Below are 23,050 nucleotides of genomic sequence, written 5' to 3'. Positions count from 1 at the left end.
TGGAACAGAGTGGGGTTGGTTGTTGCTCCCCTTGAATGATGCTGTTTAAAAGGCTGGATCCTGTAGTGTTCCTTTGAAGGTAACAGAGCTGTTCTGGAGATCATGGAATGTACCTGCAGTGCTGTGGTGTCATCATTCGATGTCCTTTCTAGCAAATTTCAGTTCATGTTATCCTAGGCTTTATCTTGGGACCTGTAAGGGTACAAACTAATGTGCTCTCAGCTTGCTTTTTCTACTAGCAAGTCATCCAATAACAAAGCTACACCTTTGCAATCAGTTTCCCTAATTAGAGGGTCTCCAAATTAATGAAGAAGAGTTGGAGCAGATTGCCTGAGGATGCAGTGCCTCCCTCTGTTGGTTAGAGACCTTGTGAGGGGTTTCAGAAGTGGATGGAATGGATCCTTCTGGCAAAGGCTGGGCAGGCTGACCCAAGGTGCCTCGTGGCTCTGTGATGTGCAGCCTCTGCCTTGTGCTGCATTAATGGCATCATGGTGAGTAAACAGTCCTGTGCTCCATGCTGAACCCTGGTGGCTCTGAAACAAAGCCAAACCTCTTGGGAAGCTGTGTTATGTGCAATGTTTTCCTTATGAGTAACGCCTGGTGCTCTGGGGGCTTTTTCTTCCTGTGGAAAGGTCAGTATTTTGGTCTTTCAAGATCTGATTGTGACATGACACTACTTCTTCCTTACACCACCTACCTACTACTGCAGCCACCAAGGAGAGCTAATTTGTTCTGCAGAGTTTAACTGGTGAACTGCCTGTGGCAGCTCTGATGGTGGTGATAGAGCTTAACAAATTAAGACTTGTTTCCAAGCCAATTTTGCTGTTAATTTTAGTATTTAAAGATATTGTCCAGTGTGTGCTTATCTCTGGAGTCCTCACCCAGATATTTCCCAGTACAGCTTATACAATAGTACTTTTTTTTTTTCCTTTCCTTCAAATAAGCACAGAAAATCCACATGTCTAAAACACATAATAGGAAACAAAGCCAATCTGGCAGAAGCAGTTTTGCATTCATGTCTGGCTGTTTTATAAGATCTCTGTCAGGGGGAGTAAGAAGGGAAATAGGCATGTCGAAGTGAGAGCAGCGTTTCTGTCTTGAGAGCTCCAAGGGCAGCTGAACAACTGGCTCCAAGGCTGCTGATTGTGACTGTAGCTTAAGGCACAATGCAAGCTAAGATGTTCTGTTATGCTGCCTGACAAAATGTTATGTTAGAGTGAGAAACAAGGAGCAATTCTTCACCTCTGTTTCTGTTCAGTTTGGTTTATATCCTTTGCATGCTCTTAAGAAGACCTTTGGAGTTTGGTGGAACTGGGCAGCTAGCAGATAATTTCCTCCTCCCATTTCTGCCAATAAAACCGTGCAGTGGCAATTCAAAGGCAGTTCCTATGACACTTGGAAAATATTGACAGATGTTATGAAAGCCAGCAAGAGCAGTTTCAGTCAGGAGTAGGAAAATAGCGCACTGCTAACTCAAAAAAGGCAGTGGCCAGGGGAGAGGCTGCGTACGGTGTTGGTGTGTGGGTCGTTGGCATCAGATTTCCCCTTCTGAATTCTCTCAGCACAGTTCTGATGCCAACAGAACACCCCCCAGGCTCCCCAGCTGCCAGGACATCCCAGCATGTTCACTTAGAAATCAGCAAGGGAGGACGATCAGAATTTCTTTTATCCCAAAGCCAGAAGTAATAGCTTCTAAATGTGATCAGGCTCCTAACTGAGCAAAAGGTAGCAACGCATAAATAATTGAGGATTTGTTTTGTGTTATTTGCGAATTGCTCCCATCCTCTTATTGGCGGTGAAGCAGAGATGTGCTCACAGAGCTGGTGTTAATCTCTTGGTGCAGCTGGTACTGCTGTTGTTAGGTCACTTTGCTGATGATTCCCAGTCCTCTGCTGCTACTGGTGGCTGGAATTCCTGTTGCTTTACCTGGGGAGAGCCGTAGAAGAATTTGAAGTTATATCTTGTGTGAGGTCTGATTTAATGCTCTGACCCATCCTAAACCACCAGGATTTTGCAAAGATTCCCTGAAATTCAGAGCAGCACCTAAAAAAATGTCACGTGGGATGAGTATGTTTCATAATGCTGATGGGTCAGCTGAAATCTGAGGTCTGTTACTTGCGTTATGCCCCAAAAGCTCCAGGCTTCTGGCAAGAAATTAAAGAACAACAAACAGACACTGCTGCAGAAGACATTAACAAAAAAAGAAGGAACCAAATGGCCAGCGTAAGTCATGAAGGGTGGTTCTGTGCTCTTAACGTGCTGTTTTTCACATTACAGCTTCGTACATCCCACAAAAAATGGTTGAGCTCTCACTGGGTGCCACTGCTAAGAGCAGAGGAAAGCAGTTCAGCTGCCTGATGGACGTCACGCAGCGGTGCTCAAAGAATGTGCTCTGAGTGGGAGAATGGGACGCAGAAACCTCAAAGTTCTGGTGCTAAGACCTTAGGAAGATGCAGTTTTGCAAAGAGCAGAGCTGAGGCGTGCACAGAGGTGGTGTTCCCTGCAGGAGGCAAGAAGAGGCAACAGGTGAACATGCGTCGCAGTCTCCCAGCTGTGTGAGATGGAAATCTGTACGAAAAGGCACAGAGCCTCATCCCATCCCTCCTGGCGCACAGCAACAGTCCTGTCCTACAGTGCTGTGCTGTGATCTTAAGAGGGGTTCGGGGGGTGAGATGTGGTGGTCTTTGTGTTCAGCAGGACAGGGAGGATCGTGGATGATTGCAGGTGAGGACGCTGATTTGCCCTGCAGCTCAGCAGAGCTTACCACCTCCCGAAGTGTTTGCATTGCAAGGAGCACAGCAGGGAGGAGTATGGTGCAGCAAGATGAGCTCACTAGCACTGTGTGAGGGCAGTAAATAGCTAAGGCAACGATATTAACTGGCGAAACGTTGTTAATGCACTGCCACAAGAATTAATGGAAAAGAAGAAACTGTTTCTGTACACGTTTGTAATTGCAGTACTGGAGCCGTCCTTGAGATGGTGCCAGCGACACACCGCGGCTATGGAAGGGGACCCGAACGTGGAGCGCGCTTATCACAACCCTGTGCTTTTCATTTTTAACAGTTTTGTGTGCTGTTTTCCCCCCATATAATTGTTTGGAACAAGTCTCTCAAGCTGGCAGCCGCTTGCTGCTGTAACTGTTAACTCTTCTTCCTCGTCCCCGCTCTGCTTCTTCCCCTTCCTTTTTCACACCAAACTACAGCACTGTTTCGTTGACCTGCCATCCGTGGCCCTTTAGAAACAAAATGTAAAGTTGAGAAGGGAAGAAATGCCGGTTTAGTGGGGTGGGTTTGGTGGTGGGATGAGCAGCAGCCCGTCGTGGATGCACCAGAACACTTCTTAAAGGGTTTGTGCTTGCCGTGTTCAAACGAAACTTCTTATCTCCTCATTAAAATGACACACATGTATGGCAATAACATTCCTTCCGAGCTCTCTTAATGTGGTGGCAGACATCTCTGTCCTTTCTTCCTCCACCTGCAAGCAGCACCTCGGCCCCATGTGTGCTCCCTGCACCTCCTGTTCCAGCTGTCACAGCACCGCTGAGCCGCTCCCCTCGCCCTCTGCCTCCATTGGATCACGCTCCTTCCAGCAGCTCAAGTGGAGCCACCCACCTCTAGGAGGAAAACCGAGCTGCAGCCCTGGTGAAACATAAAGTTTATTTCACTAAAGTGACGCAAAAATTCTTAAAGAGCTCTTTGGCAGCAGATTATCTGCAAATCAGACCATGTGAGGGGGACTGGTGTACAAAAAGCTCCCCGAGGTGCTGCGCTGCACACAGGCTGCGTGCTGGGATCTGCAGCAGATGTGGGTGAAGGAGAGCTGAGAGGAAAGCACCGCACACCTGGGTGAAGGACAGGTAAGGGAAGGATTGGTGCTTCTGGTGTGAGATACCTTCTGGAATCCGGGCAGGGTGTTAGGAGGTGTCTGAGCAGCCGTCCTGCAGCAGGCAGGCACAGGAGCGTCGTTAACTTGGACTTCTTGCTGCCTCTTTCAACTTTGTCTCTAAAGTCTGAAATACTAACAGCAGCCTGTTAGTTAGCATATATACATGTGTGTGTGTGTGTGTGTGTGTGTTTGTTTCATCTTTAACTTTGAAGGTCTTGGAGTAGCTCCTAAAGCAGAGTCAAAAAGAACAAGTGACAAAACTTTGCACAAAGCAAAGCCACGGAGTGTGGATGTGGGGTGAAAGTTTGCTTTGGCTTTTACACTGCTGATGTCTTTTCTTGCTTTTCTGCAATGTGCCCCAAATCCTGTGCAGCCACTTGCCTGCACTCAGGGCTGTGGGAAATGGGACGCCAGTCTGAAATCTGAGGTTCAGCCATCACACCAGTGCATTACTAAAGCAGGATTTATAGAACAATTGGGAAAAAAGAGAAAAAAAAGCTATAAAGTATAGCTTTATACATATTCTGTACAAAAAATACAGAAAAGCAGCAGATCTGAAGCAAAAATAAAATCAAAAAAAATTCTTTGCAAGCTGTTATTTCAGAAGAATAAAGGAAACTTTAGCAACTCCATGAAATTATGTTTTAAAAGACAAACTGTTCCAGTGTAGCAAATTATCTGAGTCGATGGGACAGATTTATTGCGTGTGATGGATCTGAGGTCCGTGTGCTGTGAACGTGTGCACAGTCAATCAAGTTTACTGCTGGGAGCTGTTGGCTGCTGGGTTCGTCTGCACTGTGACACAGGAGTTGGGTGAGGAATGCAGCCTAACTGAATGCATAACGCCTCGAGGAAGGCATGTCTTGGTGTGTTAGGAAGCCTGGGGAGGGGAGGACGGTGCCATGGGAGGACGGTGCAATGGGATTTGGGTTCTTTGGAGCATTGCTTGTGGAATTTTGTAAGTGTGGGCTGTGAGCTGTCGGGCGTTTTAATGGGGAGCTCTCTCATCTTCTGGTGATTCTGATGCGTGGTGGATGGAGCGCGGTTTTCTTGGAGAGTACGTTTGAGTTTGGCAAGTGTTGTGGTCTGTGTTGTAATGGAACAAGGGGGTGGTGAATTTCAGACCGTTACACAAACTGGCAAATGCTGCCTCCAAACTGGAAATTTAATAACAGCCCCAAATTATTCCCACACGTGGAAATGCACTGCGTATTCAGTCCCTTTCCTGCTTCCCTGCAAGGAAAGATGAATCTGCTGAGTTTTAGGAACAGCACTAGAAGCCTAACGAAGTGCTCACTCTGCCCCATCTGATGCTGATGTGTTAACTCTGCTCCACAGCTGTGTTCCTGCAGCTCTGCTGGCTGTCAGTTTATGTCCTGAGCACCAGTGCAGTGCAGTGCAGCCGTCTGCAGGACAAGCATCCCATGGAGCAGGCAGCAGAGCTCCAGCAGAGGGGCTGCAGCTCTGAGAGATTCATCACAAAGCATCCATCTGGAAGCTGGTGCCTGGTTGCTCGCTTCCTTTAGGCAAAAAAGCATGATAACCATGACAATGTGCCTGCTGGCATTAGGTGCAGGCTCTGAGCACGCAGACGGCCTTCCAGCTGCAATGCAGAGCAGGTCACTGTGCAGAGCAGCATTACAGAGTGCTGCTCTATTTCTTTGCTGGTATTTGCTCAACTCTTCCTATGAGTTGATATAAATAATTGGAGGAAGAATGCAAATGGGTTATCACTCCTTCTGTGCTTATCTGTTTCCTTGCACTACTTACAGACACTCTTGAGCCATAAAATGCATTTTCCTCCCCTCTCTGTTCCTTAAATGACAGCTGGCAGTTTGGCAGTATTCACACTACCGCACAGTGTCTCTCTTCTCAACAAATTCCTACAGGTTAATCCTCTCTTTCCTGCTGACTCCTTAACTTCAGGCTGAGACATGAACAAGAGTGTGACATAAGACTCACAGTCCAAGTTGATATTTCCCCAGTACTTCCATTTTCAAGCCTTTCTTTCACATCTTATCCGTATTAAACCCTCTTGGGAATAGTGGAGGTCAGTGGATAGCACAGTGCCTTGGATCTTTCCATTTACATCCCTCTGCCTGTATGAGCTGCATCTTCTTTGCACGGTTTGCAGTCATGCAGCCACGTAATTCTAACAGCCTGATATACTCTGTGATGGAAGTAAAGCTTAGGTCAAGTTAACAGAAATCATCTCAGACTTGGTGCTGTTTGCCAGCAGTACAAATTAATGTTTTGTCTTGGGGTTCCATGTAGTTTAACTCTTTGCAGGTGTAAGTGGACGGGAGGAAGGCAGAGGTGTGGCAATAATGGGGTTTTCTTGCAGGAATGCAGCTGTAACCCAGGTGCAGGCTGTACACCACCAAGTGCTGGTTTCAAAAAGGCCCAGCAAGAGTTAGTTTTCTCCTTTAAAAATACAGAGTATTGGGAAATAATTTGGTATTAATGTGCTGGGAAGATTTGCTTTACTGCACGGCAGAGCATGACAGGGATTCCCACATTGCCACGAGAGGTCACTGCGTGCCTCAGGAACACCCAAAGCAATGCCCAGCTCTGCGCCTCCCCGCTCAGCAAGGATCCGGACCCCAGCACAGAGGTGCTCCTCTGGGATTGCTTTGGGAGAGGCAGAGGAGTTGGCTTTGGGTCTCTACCGTTGGCTTAAATCTAGCTCTGAGTGGGAGTAACTGAAAATTATCATGGAATAATCGGTTTATGTGAACTGCGTTGGTGGCTTGAGTCAAGCTCCACGAAGCACCACACAGCCTCACTGCCCAGTTTAGCCCACATGTAAGGGTTTCTCAGGGCTGCTCCAGGCAGTGCATGTGGGACATTAGGTCCAATTTCTTCTCCAGAGAGAGCTGATGCAGTGGCACAGGCTGCCCAGGAAACTGGGGGAGTCCCTGAAGGTGTTCAAGGCCCATGGGGCTGTGGCACAGAGGGCCGTGGTCAGTGGGCACAGTGGGGATGGGTTAGAATTGAGGGTCTGAGAGGTTCTTACAGCCTTCATAGTTCTGTGGTTCCCTGATTCTGGCTCTGTGCCGTTTTTCTGTTTTTTCCTTCTGCACTAATGATGTTGGTGATAAGAAGCCAGTAGGTACTTATGAAAGAGCAACCTTTGCAACAGCTCCGATAAAAAATAGGCAGTAAGCTGGTATTCTTTTCATTATTCACTACAATAGTGTATCCTATGCAGCAGCAGAGAGGTGGGTGCACGAGGGGCAAAAGTGGGCAAAGGCCTTCCTTGTTAGCACAACTTTCCTGTCTGTTTCCCTACTAATCCTAGCATACTTCTCAACTCCAAGAACTCTGCTTTTGCCACTGCCACCACTCTCTGCAGCAGCGTACAGCGTCCTGCTGTTTGTTGGCGGTTCTTTTTTAAAGGGTAATGAAACCTTATGGTTCTCTTTCCATGTGCCAGCTCTGAGAACACCACGGAGATTTCCCATGGTAGATGGTGAGCTGGAATTTACTGTTGGAAAGGAATAGTTTGAATTCCAGCAGAAGCCCCTCGAAGTTCACAACTCACAATGAGTAGCTGAGGTTCAAACTACTGAAAATTCCACGAAAACATGTCAAGTGATGTGATGTTTCTTTCCTGTGGTCTGCAGAAGGAGCTTAGGGTTGGGTAAGACAACAATCTTGATTGTCACAGATCCAGGAAACCAACACGACATTCAACAAACTCCCCTCAGGACGTGCCAAAAAGTATTTATGCGTAGAAAGAAAACGTTTTGTGGATACAGCAAATGGTATAGAAAATTCAGCCTCACAGATAACACAGTTAAATCAACATCCTTTACTGTTCTTGCACTTTGAGTAAGAGGTATAAAGTTCACAAGGGCTCAGGTTACTTTTCCATATTCCTTACTATTAACGTGCCGTGCACAAGGGAGAGAAGGGTTGGGTCTGTCCTTCCTTAGGATTTTTCTGTTGCTACCAGTGGTGGTAGCACAGTTCCACCTACACAGGCTGTTTTGGGACACTGGGAAGGTTGTGGACTCCAAAGGCATTCAGTTTTCGTAGTCCTGCAGGTAAAGCAGACATTACTCTGACGTGTATTTTTCTGGGGTGCTCTGAAGATGTTTCAGTCTTTGTGATGATTAACTAATAGCAAAGTACTGCCACGGTAATAATCCAACATTAATGATACGCTGTTTGCTGTAAGGTGAAAACAGCATTATCTGGGTAAGCACAGAAAGTAAGTGTGAGCAACCCAGAGGTTGCTGGAAGTAATAAAAACATCCCTGGAGAAGGTCATCCTGCTTGCTCTGCAGCTCAATAACTTTCCTTTCTGCTTGCTTGCTTGCAAAGAGGCTTAGCAAACAATCTCTGCACAAGACTGAAGGCTGGGAAAAACCTGTGTTTTAATAGCTCTGGCAGTGAGCAAATTCCAGCAATGAGCAAATAATATTCCCACCCTGCTTTGGTTTTCCAAGAGTCGAAAGTGAAATAATGCTTATTCTTCTGCACGGGGTGTTGCAATCATATTTACTGCGGGGAAAAATGCTTTGAAAAGGAAGAATGAGATGTAATGATCATCATTTACTATGTGGGGGCATCATGTAGATGGAGTAATGCTTTGCAAGCCAGAAAGCCTGGCTGATGCCCCAGGGCACTCGCAGCACAAAGGGTCTGTTTGCATGTTTCATTGACTGAGGACTTACAGCACCTGAACAAACGAGAAGAAAAAAGAACATGACCCACAGAACCACAGATTTTTTGCTGCTCTTTTTTATTCTCAAGGAACAATTAATTGCTTGCTTGCTTTCCTTATTATTTTTTTTTAATTTTGGATTGCTTTGTTTCTCCTGGATTATTCTTCCAGCCTGTAAGAAGAGAGCAGGTAAAACCAGGGCTGGGATTTGCTGTAGGAGCTGTGCCCACTGCCCTGCCAGGGCTGGAATCCAAACAGAATGAGAGATGCCCTTATTTCTCTAGGGAGTTATGCAGCATGGGGGTCAAGCTTTGTCCTGAGCAGACCTAGATGCTATTTCCTCCTGATTCTAACCAACCTAACTGAAGTCTTTTTTCTTTTTCTCGTGATTAGTGTTGATGAACTTCCCAAACTTTCATTTAAGCTTTCCAGATCTGCTGCTAAACGTGGCAGGGAAGTGGGATTTCTGAAGAAAGATGATCGTGGAATGTAATTTGCACACCTGTTGTTATTGCAGTATTTAATTATTTCTTCTTTCTTAATACTGCTTCCTTCCTTTCTCTGCACGCAGCCTAGAGTTTCGCTGGTTCCCTTCTGAATGGATTATCTGCTCAATAATTCATATTTCATGCGGTAATGGTTAACTATCTCCAAAGATATTTTAATCATGGGAACTGCCCAAACTGTAACATGAGCGTTACCAGCATCGATAAGCTCTGTAACAGAGTATTCTGTAATGTGTTTCATTTCTTAGATGGTGTTCGTGCCTTCAGTCTGATGGATTTAAATATGGAAGGGAAATTCTGAGAGCACTGGGAATACACTGGAAATAAAAGCGTGGGAAAATAAGCTGAAGGGGACTGAGTGCTGCTGCCTGTGTGCAACCGGGCAGGGGAAACCTTGGAAGAATGGAAAAAAAGGCAACAAGCAACGAGACTCAGCTGCTGACTTCCAAGAAAGGTACCTCAGACTGTAACGAAGGAGAAGATTGTAAAGAGAACGGACTGCTGATCAAGAACCCTAAATCTGCTCTACGGCTCATGGAGGATGGGAATAAAATCCATCCCGGGCAGGGCAATAAGGAGGAGGCAGCTCAGATCTCAAATGGCTATTCGGGAGTTCAGAGCTCCGTGCCTTGCAATGGGGTGGGAGAGGTGGAGGATGCGCAGTGCACCAACCCAGCAGCCACAACCACCGCAGCCACCACGTGTGGAGCAGAGGGCCAGCAGCAGCTGATGGAGCTGGAAGACAGAGAGACCTGGAGTAAAAAAATTGACTTTCTGCTCTCTGTCATTGGATACGCGGTGGATCTGGGAAACGTGTGGAGATTTCCTTACATATGCTATCAGAATGGAGGAGGTCAGTGGCCAGTTCTGTGTTCTGTTCCTTAACGTTCAGCTTCCTTGCTTGCTAATGGATTAGTTTAGCAGTTTATTTTAATATCATACATGGCATAGCAATAACAGGAAATTAATTACTTTTAAAGCAGACTGGAAAACTTAAACCATGGGATAGGATAAGATATAAAAAATGAGAACAACTAGGAGCTGAGCTCTGGTTAGGTGCAGAGAAACCTGAAAGAAAAGATTTGAGCCCTGTCCCAAGGAGTATTTAAAACCAGATAAACCAACTTGTCAGAACACTCCTCAGGAAAGCTGGGACTGAGACTCACAGATGTCCCAGCCAAAATCTAAATCTCCTCAAGGAGAGACTGAATAGAAAGGACTTCTGCATCCCTGCTGTGCTCAGGCATTCTAGCAAAGAAATTCATGACTGTCTGTATCTCGTCTCACCTTGTACTACAGAGGCAGTGCAATCTTTGTGAACCCCACGTAAACTTGTTGCAGAAACATGAGAAGTTTGGCCTGAGTGTCACTTCTTGTTCACACTGCTGTGCAGTTAGCTGTGAGAAATCCCATGGTAACGCAGTACGGCACACTGCTAGGGAGGGGACGTGCATTTTCCCTGGGGAACGAAAGGAATTGTCCACGGAGTGCTGAAAGTAGTGGAAGAGAAGTCCTATGAAGAGTTATAATGATCTGCTTTGTCTCTTGCAGGAGCATTCCTCATTCCTTACACAATTATGGCCATCTTCGGCGGTATTCCGCTCTTCTATATGGAATTAGCACTAGGACAGTACCACAGGAATGGCTGTATTTCAATTTGGAGAAAAATATGTCCTATATTCAAAGGTAATGAAGGGAAATGGAAAATTAGAAGGAACTTTCTGAGTAAGGTCTTCTGATAAAGATGTATTTTCTAAAAACAAAATAATAATATCTGAAAACAACAGAGCAAAGTAAGGCTAGGACAAAGTCAGTCTACTTCTACACACAATTCTGGCTTTACAAAGAAAGTTTTCATAAAGCTTTATGTACATCTGTACATGTGTGTGTGCTCTCATGCATAAGTGTCACACAACTCTTAGATTAGATAGAGGCTGCTCTGAATCAAGCTTGAAAAAAATAAAAAAAAACAAACAAAAAACCCCCAAAAAACAAAAACCACAACCCATGTAATTGAACAAATAAGCACAGAATTACTGAATCCTGGGCAAAATTGAGAACAGGAAAGAAGATTCCCTACAGAAATAGAAATAATGTAGTAGGAGCTATTCTATGCATTTGTTACTCTTGCTCCCAGTGTCAGAGTTCTGGTCTAAGAGTAGCAGATGGCAGTTTCCAAATTCCAAATTTTAAAAAACCAATTTAAGCCTATACTCTCTATATTGTCTTGATGAAGAATGTTCCTCTGGAAGCAGAACACGAGTGTTTCTGAAGCCATAAGAAATTCCAGTGCTGTAGATACATGACGTGTACCTCCTGCAGAGCTGCCTTCATGGTTACTAACTGTGGGTGATGTGAATAACCAATTCCTTCCTTTTTGTGGCCTGACTTACACTCACTTCATGTCATTATTTCCTAACCTACTAGGCATTGGCTTTGCCATCTGTGTAATAGACCTCTATGTAGCCTCCTACTACAACACCATCATGGCGTGGGTCTTCTACTACCTCGTGTCCTCCTTCACGACGGAGCTGCCGTGGACCAGCTGCAATAATGCATGGAACACAGGCAACTGCACTACCTACTTCAGCAAGGACAACATCAGCTGGGCCCTGCACTCCATCTCTCCTGCAGAAGAATTTTATACGTAAGTGCATGTAAGTGAGGACAGTAACGTCAGACAGAATGGTGAAACGCATAGCAAGCTTTTCTTTGGAGGGGGAGCAGAGGTGGTTAGTAATGGTACTCTTTTCTAAACTGTTCAAGTAACTAAATACCTGTAGGGGAACGTAAGCTTAGGGTGTGGGGAAGGGTACTCTGTATTTTAGACTGCAGGTTCCCAATTGTCTGGCCATTATCAACTGTCAATATTTACCAACACTATTTATCAACACTGGTGTACTGTTAATATCAGGCCTGTAAGTTACAAACAAATCCAGAATAGAATGACTCTGAAGTCTAGTTATCAAGGCCTCAGGACTACTTGTAATGCCCAGACCACAGTAAGGGACTGCTCAAAGCATTCTGAACATATTTGTAACAAAAATATCTACACTGTGTTTTTCTTTCCTCTTTCAGCCGCCAAGTTCTACAGGTGCACAGGTCCAATGGGCTGGATGACCTGGGGGGCATTAGCTGGCAATTGACCCTCTGTTTATTGTTAATCTTCATCATTGTATACTTCAGCATCTGGAAAGGGGTCAAAACATCTGGCAAGGTGAATGCAAAAGCAAGACAAATCACTTGGTACAGTATAGCCTAGCACAAGTTCTAAAGCAGCCAATTAACACGACAGTTATCCCAGACTGTCTTCAGGGCAGAGATTGCAGCTTCACTTATTTGCGAAGCCCTTGCTGCAGAGTGACTGCTACTGTTATCCAAGTAACACGTAACAATAAGTTATGCCACAGTCCTGTGCACAAGAACAACCCACACAGAGAAAGCATGGATATTTGTCTGCAATCTGCCCGTTTACAGAGCTTTTGAGAAAGTTCATATGAAGATGTTATAAAGGCTAAGAGTTATCATTTGAAAGTTATCATGAATTCTTGTCATCTCTTAATTTCCTGCCCATGGCAAACACTATCTCAATGTTCTCCCTGGCAGGTGGTGTGGGTCACAGCCACGTTCCCCTACGTCATACTTTTTATCCTGCTAGTGAGAGGGGCGACTCTGCCTGGTGCCTGGAGAGGTGTGCTCTACTACCTGAAACCTGAATGGCAGAAGCTCCTGGCCACTGAGGTAAGAACACTACGAAATAGTTGGGGCTCACGTGTAGCCTTTCAGCATGTGTACCACAGTGTGTACTTTCAACATGGAGTATGATTATATAGATGTCTTAGCATGGACATCACGCTCTCGTTTAAGCAGTCGTCCTATTCTTTCCATAACTATATAGATATTTCTAAAAGGTTAGATGGGGTTCCTGGTTCTGTTCTGCTATTTAAGTTCATCGTGAATTTAGCTTAAACAGTGAAATAGCAAACAGTCCAGCACTGTGCAAGAAGTTACAATGATTGCTGCTGCACAACAACACAGTCCTTGGCCTATAGCTGCCACAGCGCCATTTACTAAATCTACCATCCGGATTAGCTGCAGTTGTTTTGATGGTGAGGGGATCATTGCATGCTCAGGCAGACTTTCCCACACCCAATGGTGTCTATAGTTACCAGAGCTGAACTGTAAAGTCTCCATCCTGTGACACACTCTGGCAGATAAGCCCAGGGAGGGTCTCTTTAGCTGCCAACTAAAGCATGCCTTGGTGATGAGTGGACATGGGCAAGTGCACCGGAGAAGCAATGGATCAGTTGGGTCTGCACACTCCACCAGGGTTTGAAAAGAAAGGAAGGATGAGGACAAGACTGAGCTAATGAAAAGAAAAGCCAATCCATTCACTGTCTGATTCAGCTCTGAACTCTGTGGATGACAAGTAGTCCATCAAGCTGGAGGCTGCACTGAGGTCCCTGTGTAAGAAAGCCTCTAGCGGAGAGAGCGATGGAAAAACCCCAAAGCAATAAATACTACAAATATAAAGATTAAAAATTCTAATGTTTGCAAGTCTGCTGTTCCCCAGCTGATATGGAGAGTTTTGAATGAAAAGGAAATGAAAAGACACCAGTCTCTGATAAAGCAGCATCTTCAATAAGGGACCACATCTTCTGAAAAAGCAATAAAGGGCATTGATATTGTATTGGATGTATCTGAAGTGAGGACAGCAGATCACAATCTGTGTGTGCTGGACGATGACAGAGTTCTGTCTGTGGCTGATACAGGATGGCCTCACACGATGGCAGAGTATTAGAAATGAGTGGTAATGAACTCCAGGTTTCAATCAAAAGAGGATAAACAAACGAGGACTTTCACCTTCAGAAAGAGAGCTGACATTAGCACTTCAGGAACACCACTCATTAAGGCTGCAAACACTCTTCAAGCACAGCAAGCTTTTTGTTACAAATCGTCACGCTTGCATCTATCATGGCTGCAACAAAGCTGGATGGAGTCCCTCGAACTGCAGCTGCATCCACACTACAAAATGTGACTCGTGTGCCTAGGAATAATCTCAGCCTAGAGGACGCACAGCCAAACACAGAGCTACTGCACAGCACACAGAGAAAGATGGGCCAAGTCCACCACCAAACCACGAGCAGAGCTCTCCTTACACTGCAGAAGCTGGGGTAACCCAATTACAGGCAAATCATCTGCAGTGCTGGCAGAAGGGATACTTACAGCGTGTAAAGAAATGCAACAGCTCTTTATCCGTGGTGAATTCTTTTGATATAAATCCTAATTGCATCACCAATGAAAACCAGAACGGCAAAGACAGCCAAACTGTAGTAGATATTAACACCTTCCTCAAGAAATCTCAAGAAAAAACTCACATTCCAACATACTTTCTTAACGAAGCCTTTGTTAGACCAGGACTAGAACATAAGCACACAAATGATGCTCAACTTTGTATGGCTAAATAATACTGTGAATCTGCCAATCTCATCCCATCTGTCTCATTACCTTTTTTTCTTGATTTTTATCATTTTCCAGGTTTGGGTGGATGCAGCAGCTCAGATTTTTTTCTCCCTCGGCCCAGGGTTTGGGGTCCTGTTGGCTTATGCCAGCTACAACAAATTCCATAACAACTGCTACCAGTGAGTTCTACCTCATTTTATGTACTAAATTCAGCTTTACATAGGTGCTGTTTTTTATGAAAAGGAAATAGTGCCAGTGAAAGACACTGAACTGAGAGACTTTTATATATACAAACCAGACAGCAGCACAACAGAACAAAGAAACTGCAAGCCCAAGCATTTTCTCTGTTGTGCCTACCTTAAAGAGAAGTAATCTCTACCAATGACAGCAAGGAGGCCAGCATGTAAAACCTGCCACAACAAAATGGCACAGCTCCCTGACAATCAGATGAGAGTTGCTGAATCTCAGTCAGCCAGGGTGTGACTTTAGAGCCCTAAGCTGAAAGGCAGTTTGTAATTGTTTCCTCTAAAAAAAACTGTTTATAAAATTAAAGAACGTCTTCTTTCTTTAATATTCCTAGAGCCATTCATTTTAGAAGCCTGGTATTTCTGCAAGCACAAACCCAGCATTTAATCTCATGCCAGACTAACGTTACAACCTGTCTGAAGTTCTTCCTTAGGAAAAACAATGAGAGGTTGCTTTGTCGTTGTTTCCTTCCCAAAATCCACTCCTTGCTCCTTCCACTGCATTCCCCAGACTGCTGCAGGAGTGCAGCTCAACCGCTGCCCCCACCTGGCAGCACGCTGCCCTCCCCAGCAGATGCTGATTCCCTGATGTGAGTTGGGTGTTCTGTTGCAGAGATGCCCTGGTTACCAGCACTGTGAACTGCCTGACCAGCTTCGTGTCCGGGTTTGTCATTTTCACTGTGCTGGGGTACATGGCTGAGATGAGGAATGAAGATGTGTCGGAGGTTGCCAAAGACATGGGTAGGCTTTTTGACTTCTAAGAGAACGTAGTTGTGTATTCTGCATTGAGAGACCTAACAACTTGAATGAGTGGATAAGATTGTCAAATGTTTGGTATGTAATTCAGGGTATGATAAAGGCACAGTGCAGCTAAAATACTATTCCATAATGCCAGCGTATGGAAGTCATGCATGCAGCTCCATGGCACTGTTCTAACTGCACGCTGGGACGTAGTCAGGAGGAGAAGCCTTCTGCAGGAAAATGGAACCTGTCCTCCCCACGGCAGCACTAACAGGTCTCTCTGCTTCTCCACTCTAACACCAGGACCCAGTCTGCTCTTCATTACCTACGCTGAAGCCATTGCAAACATGCCTGCCTCAACTTTCTTTGCCATCATATTTTTCTTGATGTTACTCACGCTGGGATTAGACAGCACGGTGAGTAGACAATACTTGAGAGAGATGGATGAATGATTTGTGTGGTGTATTCCTTACCCCAGCCAACACCAGGAGGAGCAGAATTACAAACACAGGGCTGTCACCAAAGAGTTTAATGCAGGACTGGCATCTCCTCGTGCCTTCTGTAAGATAGAAACTCTTGCTCCATTTTCAATAATGGAGAAACAGAGTCTTAAATAAGATTAAATGATCTGTCATGGTTGCACTGTGATAAATAGTAGCAGACCTAGGAGCACAGCTGAAGCACGTGATTCATGAACTGTATGCAGTCTTATGGGCTCCATCTGTCCTGTACTGGTAAGCTTACAAATCAGTGAATGAATTCCCATTTGATGCTCTTTCACACTAATTTTATTTAAATGGTGGAAAGTGGAGAAAGCTTTCTTCACAGCACTGCAATAGAGTGCTCTTCTAAAAATTGCCACGAAGCTATTTTACTGAGAATCAGCTCCTTCTAGGAAGGCTCAACACAGGGATTGCACAATTAGTCCTACTGAGCCACTTCCTACTGAAATGGGAAGACTCAATTGCTGCTTAAAGAGCTAAAAACATTCTGAAGAAAGTCTGAATTGTGCCAGCTCTACAGGAAGAGTAAAATACAGTGTTTCAATGGCTACAACTCCTCTTTGAGGTAAAACTGCCCTCTGTTCTCTATTAATTTTTGCGTGCTTTTCAGTTTGCAGGATTAGAGGGAGTGATTACAGGAGTACTGGATGAATTCCCACATGTCTGGAGCAAGCGCAGGGAATTCTTTGTCCTCGGACTGATCATCATTTGCTTTTTGGGGTCATTGGCAACCCTGACCTTTGTAAGTATTTCACCCCATCCTCAATGGCAGTTTCCTGTATCTGACATCTTGGAGAGGGTCGTATTTTTGTTTTAAAAGAGATTCAAGAAGTTGGATTGAATCTCCAAATGTGAACATTATCTCTCACTAATTGCAAAACGATTGTATTGCAATTCAGCATAACTCTGCTGCAAATCCTAACTGGCACAGCCACTGCTCCAGCTGCTAAGTCAGCAAGCAGGGGAGTTTTGATTCAGTGTTTTTGCTTTGCTTCTCCCTCTCCCAACCTCCATGTTTAAAAATAAAGGATTGTTACTTTCATTTTCCCAGTGTTAGAAACACATATGGTGTTAAAAAAAGAGTGGTCAAAAGTTATCCATGAGAAATGGCTGTAACTGACTGTTGCTGGAGCACTCTGCGAATTTCTGCCAAATGACCTGAATCTTCCTCCTCCAATCAGGCTGCAAAGCTCCAGCACTCCCCCATACATCGTCCCTTCAAGGCTCGTGGGATTTCGTTTTCAAAGCAAGCAAAATTTTGAATTATGAGAACAAAGGGACAAGGAAACCGCACACAGGTTTCCTGTTGTGTTTCACTCCACTTGTTCACACACAACCACCTTCTAATTGAAGCATTTACTGTAAAAGTAGACGTAGTTCCTGTCTGAGACACAAACTCTTCCTTCTTAAGCTGGTTCTAGGTATCCCAAGTGGTAAGAAAGTGAAGCAACGCCCTGTTTGTTTCCTATCTGGGAGCTATGAGTCAATTTGGAGGAAGATGACATGGGAGGCATGCAAAAAGTCACCCTGCCACACTGCACCAGGTCCCAATTGTTCAGTAAAATCCAATGAGAACAGCCATAAGATTCAGTTTTAGCTCTTCTGCATGGCAGCCCCACTGCTGGACTACATCCGCGTACAGCACCAGCAGCGCAGCCAAGGACTGCACAGCTCACAGTGCAGCAGAACTCACCCATCTGTGAACGCTCTGCTTCAGATGAAGGCAGTAATAAAAAGCAGCATCCCAGGGCTTCCACCCCTGGATCTCTGGGTCACTGACAGCACCATGTCCTTTGCAGGGAGGCGCCTATGTGGTGAAGCTGTTTGAGGAATACGCCACAGGCCCAGCTGTGCTAACAGTGGTGTTCCTGGAAGCGGTGGCAGTGGCCTGGTTCTACGGTACGTGCGTTGCTGCTGGGTCCCACTGAGCCACAGTTCCTCTGATGTCTCAGGAAAACGTTGGCTTTTCCTTCTTTTCCCCTCCCCACAAACTTGCTGTTAACCAAATCCATAAGAATGACTACTGATGGCTCTGGGAGAAGCAGGCTAAATCTGAAAGTAACGAGGCATTCAGAACTATTAAGGGTTCCATGTAGTTAAGGCACAAACAGCACTCAGGCTGGGCCCTGTGCTGCCTTGCTGTGCACGCATCTCTGTGCGAAGGACTCCTTCCTGCTGTCCCCACTCTCCTCATTTGTTCCCACAGGCATTACCCAGTTTTGCAATGATGTGAAAGAAATGCTGGGCTTCACCCCAGGCTGGTACTGGCGAGTGTGCTGGGTGGCAATCAGTCCCATCTTCCTGTTGGTGAGTTTTCTTCATATCTGTTTGGGTTTTTTTCTTTTTTTCTTTTTTTTTCCCTGTACAACAAAATTACCATTGAACAATGTGGTTCCTTAGACATCTAAAAGCTTAATTACAGAATTCTCTTAGGAAGCTCTTTAGTAACAATTCTTGTTAAAACAAAAATGCTTAATTAGTGAAAAATCCAACGCAGTGCTGCAAGGTCTGGTTACTAAATCACAATTTTAAGGGTGTTGGTAGACGAGCTAGATAAACAAGCCTGGGTTTGGAATAACTCCTTCCCCCCTCATGGGCGAAGATTACTTTGTTTTGTTGTTTTACGTTTGCCATAGAAAATAAAAGATGGTGATGAAACAGTGCCTGGGAGGAAACCCAAGATAAGTAAACACAGGGCCCCAGTATCTGCTGACTGACAGCTTCAGAGTATCCCATGTAGCATTTGCAGCAGTTAATTGCAACCACCATAAATCTATAATTTGAGATTGGAAATCCTGACTCTATGTTTGACTTAGCAGTACTATTAATAATGTTTTAACATCAAGTGTTCATTTCCTGATCCCAAATGGGTTTGTGCTATCTTTGATAGTTGCCAGGAGCAGAGCAGGTCGAGATGGAGTTTATGAGCACCGAATGCAGACTGAAGACCTGCAGAGTGAATTCTAAACTCTGCTGTAACGATCAATGCATCTCTAACAGATTTTTATTTTATTACCCACAGAAAAAGAAGGAAAAAAAGGTTATAAATGAAAGCACCAGAATGCCAGAAATGATTTTTAAACTACTGTCCTCTTTGTGAGCCTGAACCAGTAAAATAAAGCAGACAGCTCTGGTGCTGTGGTTACTAGGCAGAGCTATTTGTGTTCTCTGCAGAAGCTAAACTAAAGTAAGGAAAGCCCAGAAGGTACTATGCTATTTTGCTATGGAAATTTCAGTGGTACTCCCGCTCTTCTGATGCTAATCTGGAAAAAAACACAATTCAGAGATCCTTCCATTACTCATGTAGCATTCAGCTGCAAAGCATTTCTTGTTTCACGAGAAATCTCACAGTCATGAAGGGAAAGCAAAATAAAGAAAATGAATCAAATTCTGAGTAAGAGTTAATTATATGATGTTTTCCTCCTGGGAGTACGTGGGATGGGGAAGACTTTATGGCAGAACTGAAAAGCAGGCATGCTTTGCACAAACCCTGCAGTGCTGTGCCCTCATTGAAGATTAGCAACCCCGGAGTTACTCAGAAGTGCTTCATTCCAAGAATATTCCTTAGGGACCCAGACCCTTAGGGAAGTTGCTCACTGATAAAAAGGACACAAATACAACCAGTGTAGCTGGCACACCGTAAAATGCGTGGAAGATGTAATGTTTGTCTAACCTTAAAAACCCACTCATTTGTTTTGATTGTACATAAAAATAAAAGCCACGCTCAGATTATAGGGCAAGGAAATGCTCACAGCAGATATGAATAAGTGATAAACGGTAGTGAAGCATTTCTTAATGCATCATTCGGAAAGAGTCAGAGGTAGGAAAGAAATCATACAACAGGAACAAACTGGGAATCATTAAGATGTGTCCTAGAGAAAAAAATTCCTTCTCTTCCCACATCATTTCTTAATCCACATCATTTCTTAATTGCTATAGCACAGATTACTTTTCCCCCTACTTGTTTCAGAGTGCACAAGTGCAATAGTTGTAGAACCCAAATGAATGAGAAAACACAATGCTGTGTTCAAAGCTGGAATGTCAGACCATGCTTCTCAGCTTTCAGTTACTGCTTGGGTTATACCCCCAAGTTCCTGAGCAATTCTAAATTTCCTTAAGTCTTGATATCTAAAAGCTTCTCGTTTAATCTACATTAATGTCATCTGAGATTTTTTCAGGAGCAATACACATTTCATTCCTTCTCAAGCCCTGCTCTGGTTTTTTGTTGTTTGGTTATTTTTTTTAAGTTTAATTCTATGCTGGCACAGGGAGTTCCCTGAAGGAACAGCGTGTGCTATCGAAACATGCTGAAACTTTTCTTGTTTCCTTTCCAGTTCGTCACTTGCAGCTTCCTGTCCAACCCTCCTGAGCTACGGCTTTTCGATTACAACTATCCCTACTGGACCACAGTACTGGGCTACTGCATAGGAACCTCTTCCATCATCTGTATCCCAATCTACATGGTTTATCGGTTGATCATCACTCCCGGAACATTTAAGGAGGTATCCAGTAGGCTCTGCTGTGTCCGTTAGGAAGGAAGTGATTTCTATAAGTACTGTGTGTCATTTTTTCTAAGATTTGATGCCCCAGGCTGTTTGCTAACAGCTAATTGTCTTTCACCCATTTGGAGTGATTTACAAATCTCCCAGGTCTCGCTGAGGGGCTGAGATACATTCACATCCACTTACTGAATCGAGTGTTTCTTTTTATGCTCTGCTGAACTGGAAGCTTTCCCTAGAAATCACACATGCGAGCCAGTGACAGATTGGGTCCCTCGGGTGTGCTTACAAGAACAAGTTTCTTTTTCTGTCCCACACTTAATAAGGGTTCTCTGCCATAAATCCATGGCAGCCTGTGATGCCATTTTTGGTATTTCTTGTAAGTTCTTGTAAATACCAGTTCTGAGAGAATGTGTTCAACAAACTCAGAGCGCTCAAGTAAGGTCCTGAAGCATGAGTATGACAGCTGTCAACCTTGGAATCAGACTGGATCTACTACAAAGCATTAATAAATAAGCGTGCACTTCCACAGCACCACTGTGCAAAGGTAACGTCACCCTGCAACATTTCTGCCTTGTAGCTGTCAGAAGTAGTAAGAAGTGTAACTCAAACCAGTTGTGTTTTTATTGCAACCATTTGGAAAGGGTTTTGAAATGTTATTTATTAGCTCTAAAGTGAATGAACTTCTCATACTGATCTCTTTCCAACAGCGTATTCTGAAAAGCATTACTCCAGAAACAGCCACAGAAATTCCTTTTGGAGACATCCGCATGAACGCAGTGTAAGCTAACCTGCTTTCTGGGGAGAGAGGGGAAGCACAGAAAAGAACTTTCCACCCAAGGAATTATGCTTCCAGCTGAGATAACAACGGGGTGAGTTTTCTGTGGAGGTTCTGACACTGACAACGGACATTTGGAAACATGATGCCTCCAACACATCTATCCAAGCAATTCAATGAAACCTGCCATGCACTTCTAACCAGACTGACCTGGGAACCAACTCATTCTGGAAACACGAGGATGTCTGTGTGTGTGAAGATGGCACAACAGTGGGGCTGCTGCAGAAGCCTCTCTAGGATGAGCAGCAGCGGTAGGATTAGGTTTAGAATCTCAAGTCTGTGGCAGTTCTCCTGTATCTTCCTCAGTGTAATCGTTCGTACCGGGCAATGTTGTATTTGCTTCTAAGGTTCTAATTGCTTCAACTACATTGAAAAATACAAAAATATTTCCAATAGCCATATATTACTCAAGTAACACAGGGTTTTATAAACTAATCAGTAAGTTCTCCAACTCCTGGGTTTGTAGTGGAGTCGTCAGAGGAAGAGGCAGCAATCTCCAGCAGCACTATACGCAGCTCTGCACAAATCAGCATGCACATTTGGTAACGTTATCCTCCTCATTTCATTTGTAGATCGTATGTTTCTGTTGTTTCTTGTTTAAGGCTACAAAACCAGTTTTTGTAACGTGGGCTTCGTAGTCAAGCAACAAAAAGGTTCACAGGTCATCTGACAAGCACTGAAGCTGCTAGCACAGCTAAGCTATGTGTTCACAAAATCCTTGTACTCGCAGACCGTGCTTTTACACCCAAGGAAACTATATACCAATAATGAATTACTTTGAGCTCAGATGTCAAAAAGTGGACTCTCACTGATCTGCTTTTCTTTGTTTATTTTTTAAATTTCAGTTCCCCAGCTAAGATTGGCTGGAGCCTGTGGCTTTCTCTATTGTTTCCTGGTACAGACCTCAAGTTTAGAGCAACCCCTTTGGCTGGCTGACAGAAGTATGTTTACACAAACCTACTGCCAAGACTTACTAGCTCCTACTCTTATGTGAATACATTTGGTTTTCACCCTGAAGAATAACAGTAGGGTTTTTTCTTTAACAAGCAGTTGAGTTCATCAGGAGATTCTGATCAGAACCGATTGCATTAGATTTTGAAGCACTGATGACATACAAACTAACTAACTTTCATGTATGTACTAACCTTGCCATATAATATCTGTACATATGCCTCCAGCAGTTTACAGCTGCTCTATAAACTGACCATCACTGCCAAATCAGCTGGAGGACAGCAGTTTTGCTGCAGTTACATGGGAATTTAGATAAACCTGAACAGTCATAGTCTATGTGAAGACACTGCATTTTCACTCTACCATGTAGGTTATAAAAGTCTAAGAAAAGTAGAAATAATAGAGCATAAGAGCCTCTTCTGCATTTCATGCTTTACTTACAAATTAATGACACAATACATGCACATGTAGCAGCAGGCACTGAGAAACCTACTGAAAGTTTACATCAGTACGAAGCACGTAAGAAAGCAGGGGAGGTGATTCTATGACTGCCTTCTGAAAGCAGTCACCTCACTTCCACCACTGCTACTGACCCGAGTTCCCTTATCTTTCGCACTCAATCCCAACAAGGAAATAACCCTAAGGAACAAGGGCTGTTCTGTGCAAATTACAAACAAAGGCCTCCTGCACTATTTTCTAAGAGGGAGTCTGTTCTTGCACTGCCACCAGAAAAACAAAATAAATTTG

The 23,050-nt window shown here is 44.3% G+C and overlaps 1 protein-coding gene across 1 annotated transcript; it reads left to right on the top strand.

The window, feature by feature from the left end:
- Window positions 1–9,465: 9,465 nt before the first annotated feature.
- SLC6A4 (solute carrier family 6 member 4) lies at window positions 9,466–21,299 on the top strand (the record flags this gene model as incomplete). The annotated part of the gene is made up of 13 exons (XM_079544996.1): window positions 9,466–9,916; window positions 10,615–10,749; window positions 11,491–11,710; window positions 12,142–12,280; window positions 12,670–12,804; window positions 14,602–14,705; window positions 15,385–15,512; window positions 15,816–15,928; window positions 16,626–16,757; window positions 17,815–17,914; window positions 18,222–18,322; window positions 20,350–20,517; window positions 21,225–21,299. 13 exons carry the CDS (start codon window positions 9,466–9,468, stop codon window positions 21,297–21,299), a joined length of 2,001 nt encoding a protein of 666 aa, XP_079401122.1.
- Window positions 21,300–23,050: the final 1,751 nt, after the last annotated feature.

Source organism: Tetrao urogallus (genome assembly GCF_951394365.1).
Source record: "Tetrao urogallus genome assembly, chromosome: 20".
NCBI lineage: Eukaryota > Metazoa > Chordata > Aves > Galliformes > Phasianidae > Tetrao > Tetrao urogallus.
Note: the sequence above shows the minus strand (reverse complement) of the source record. Positions and strands in the feature narration are given on the sequence as shown.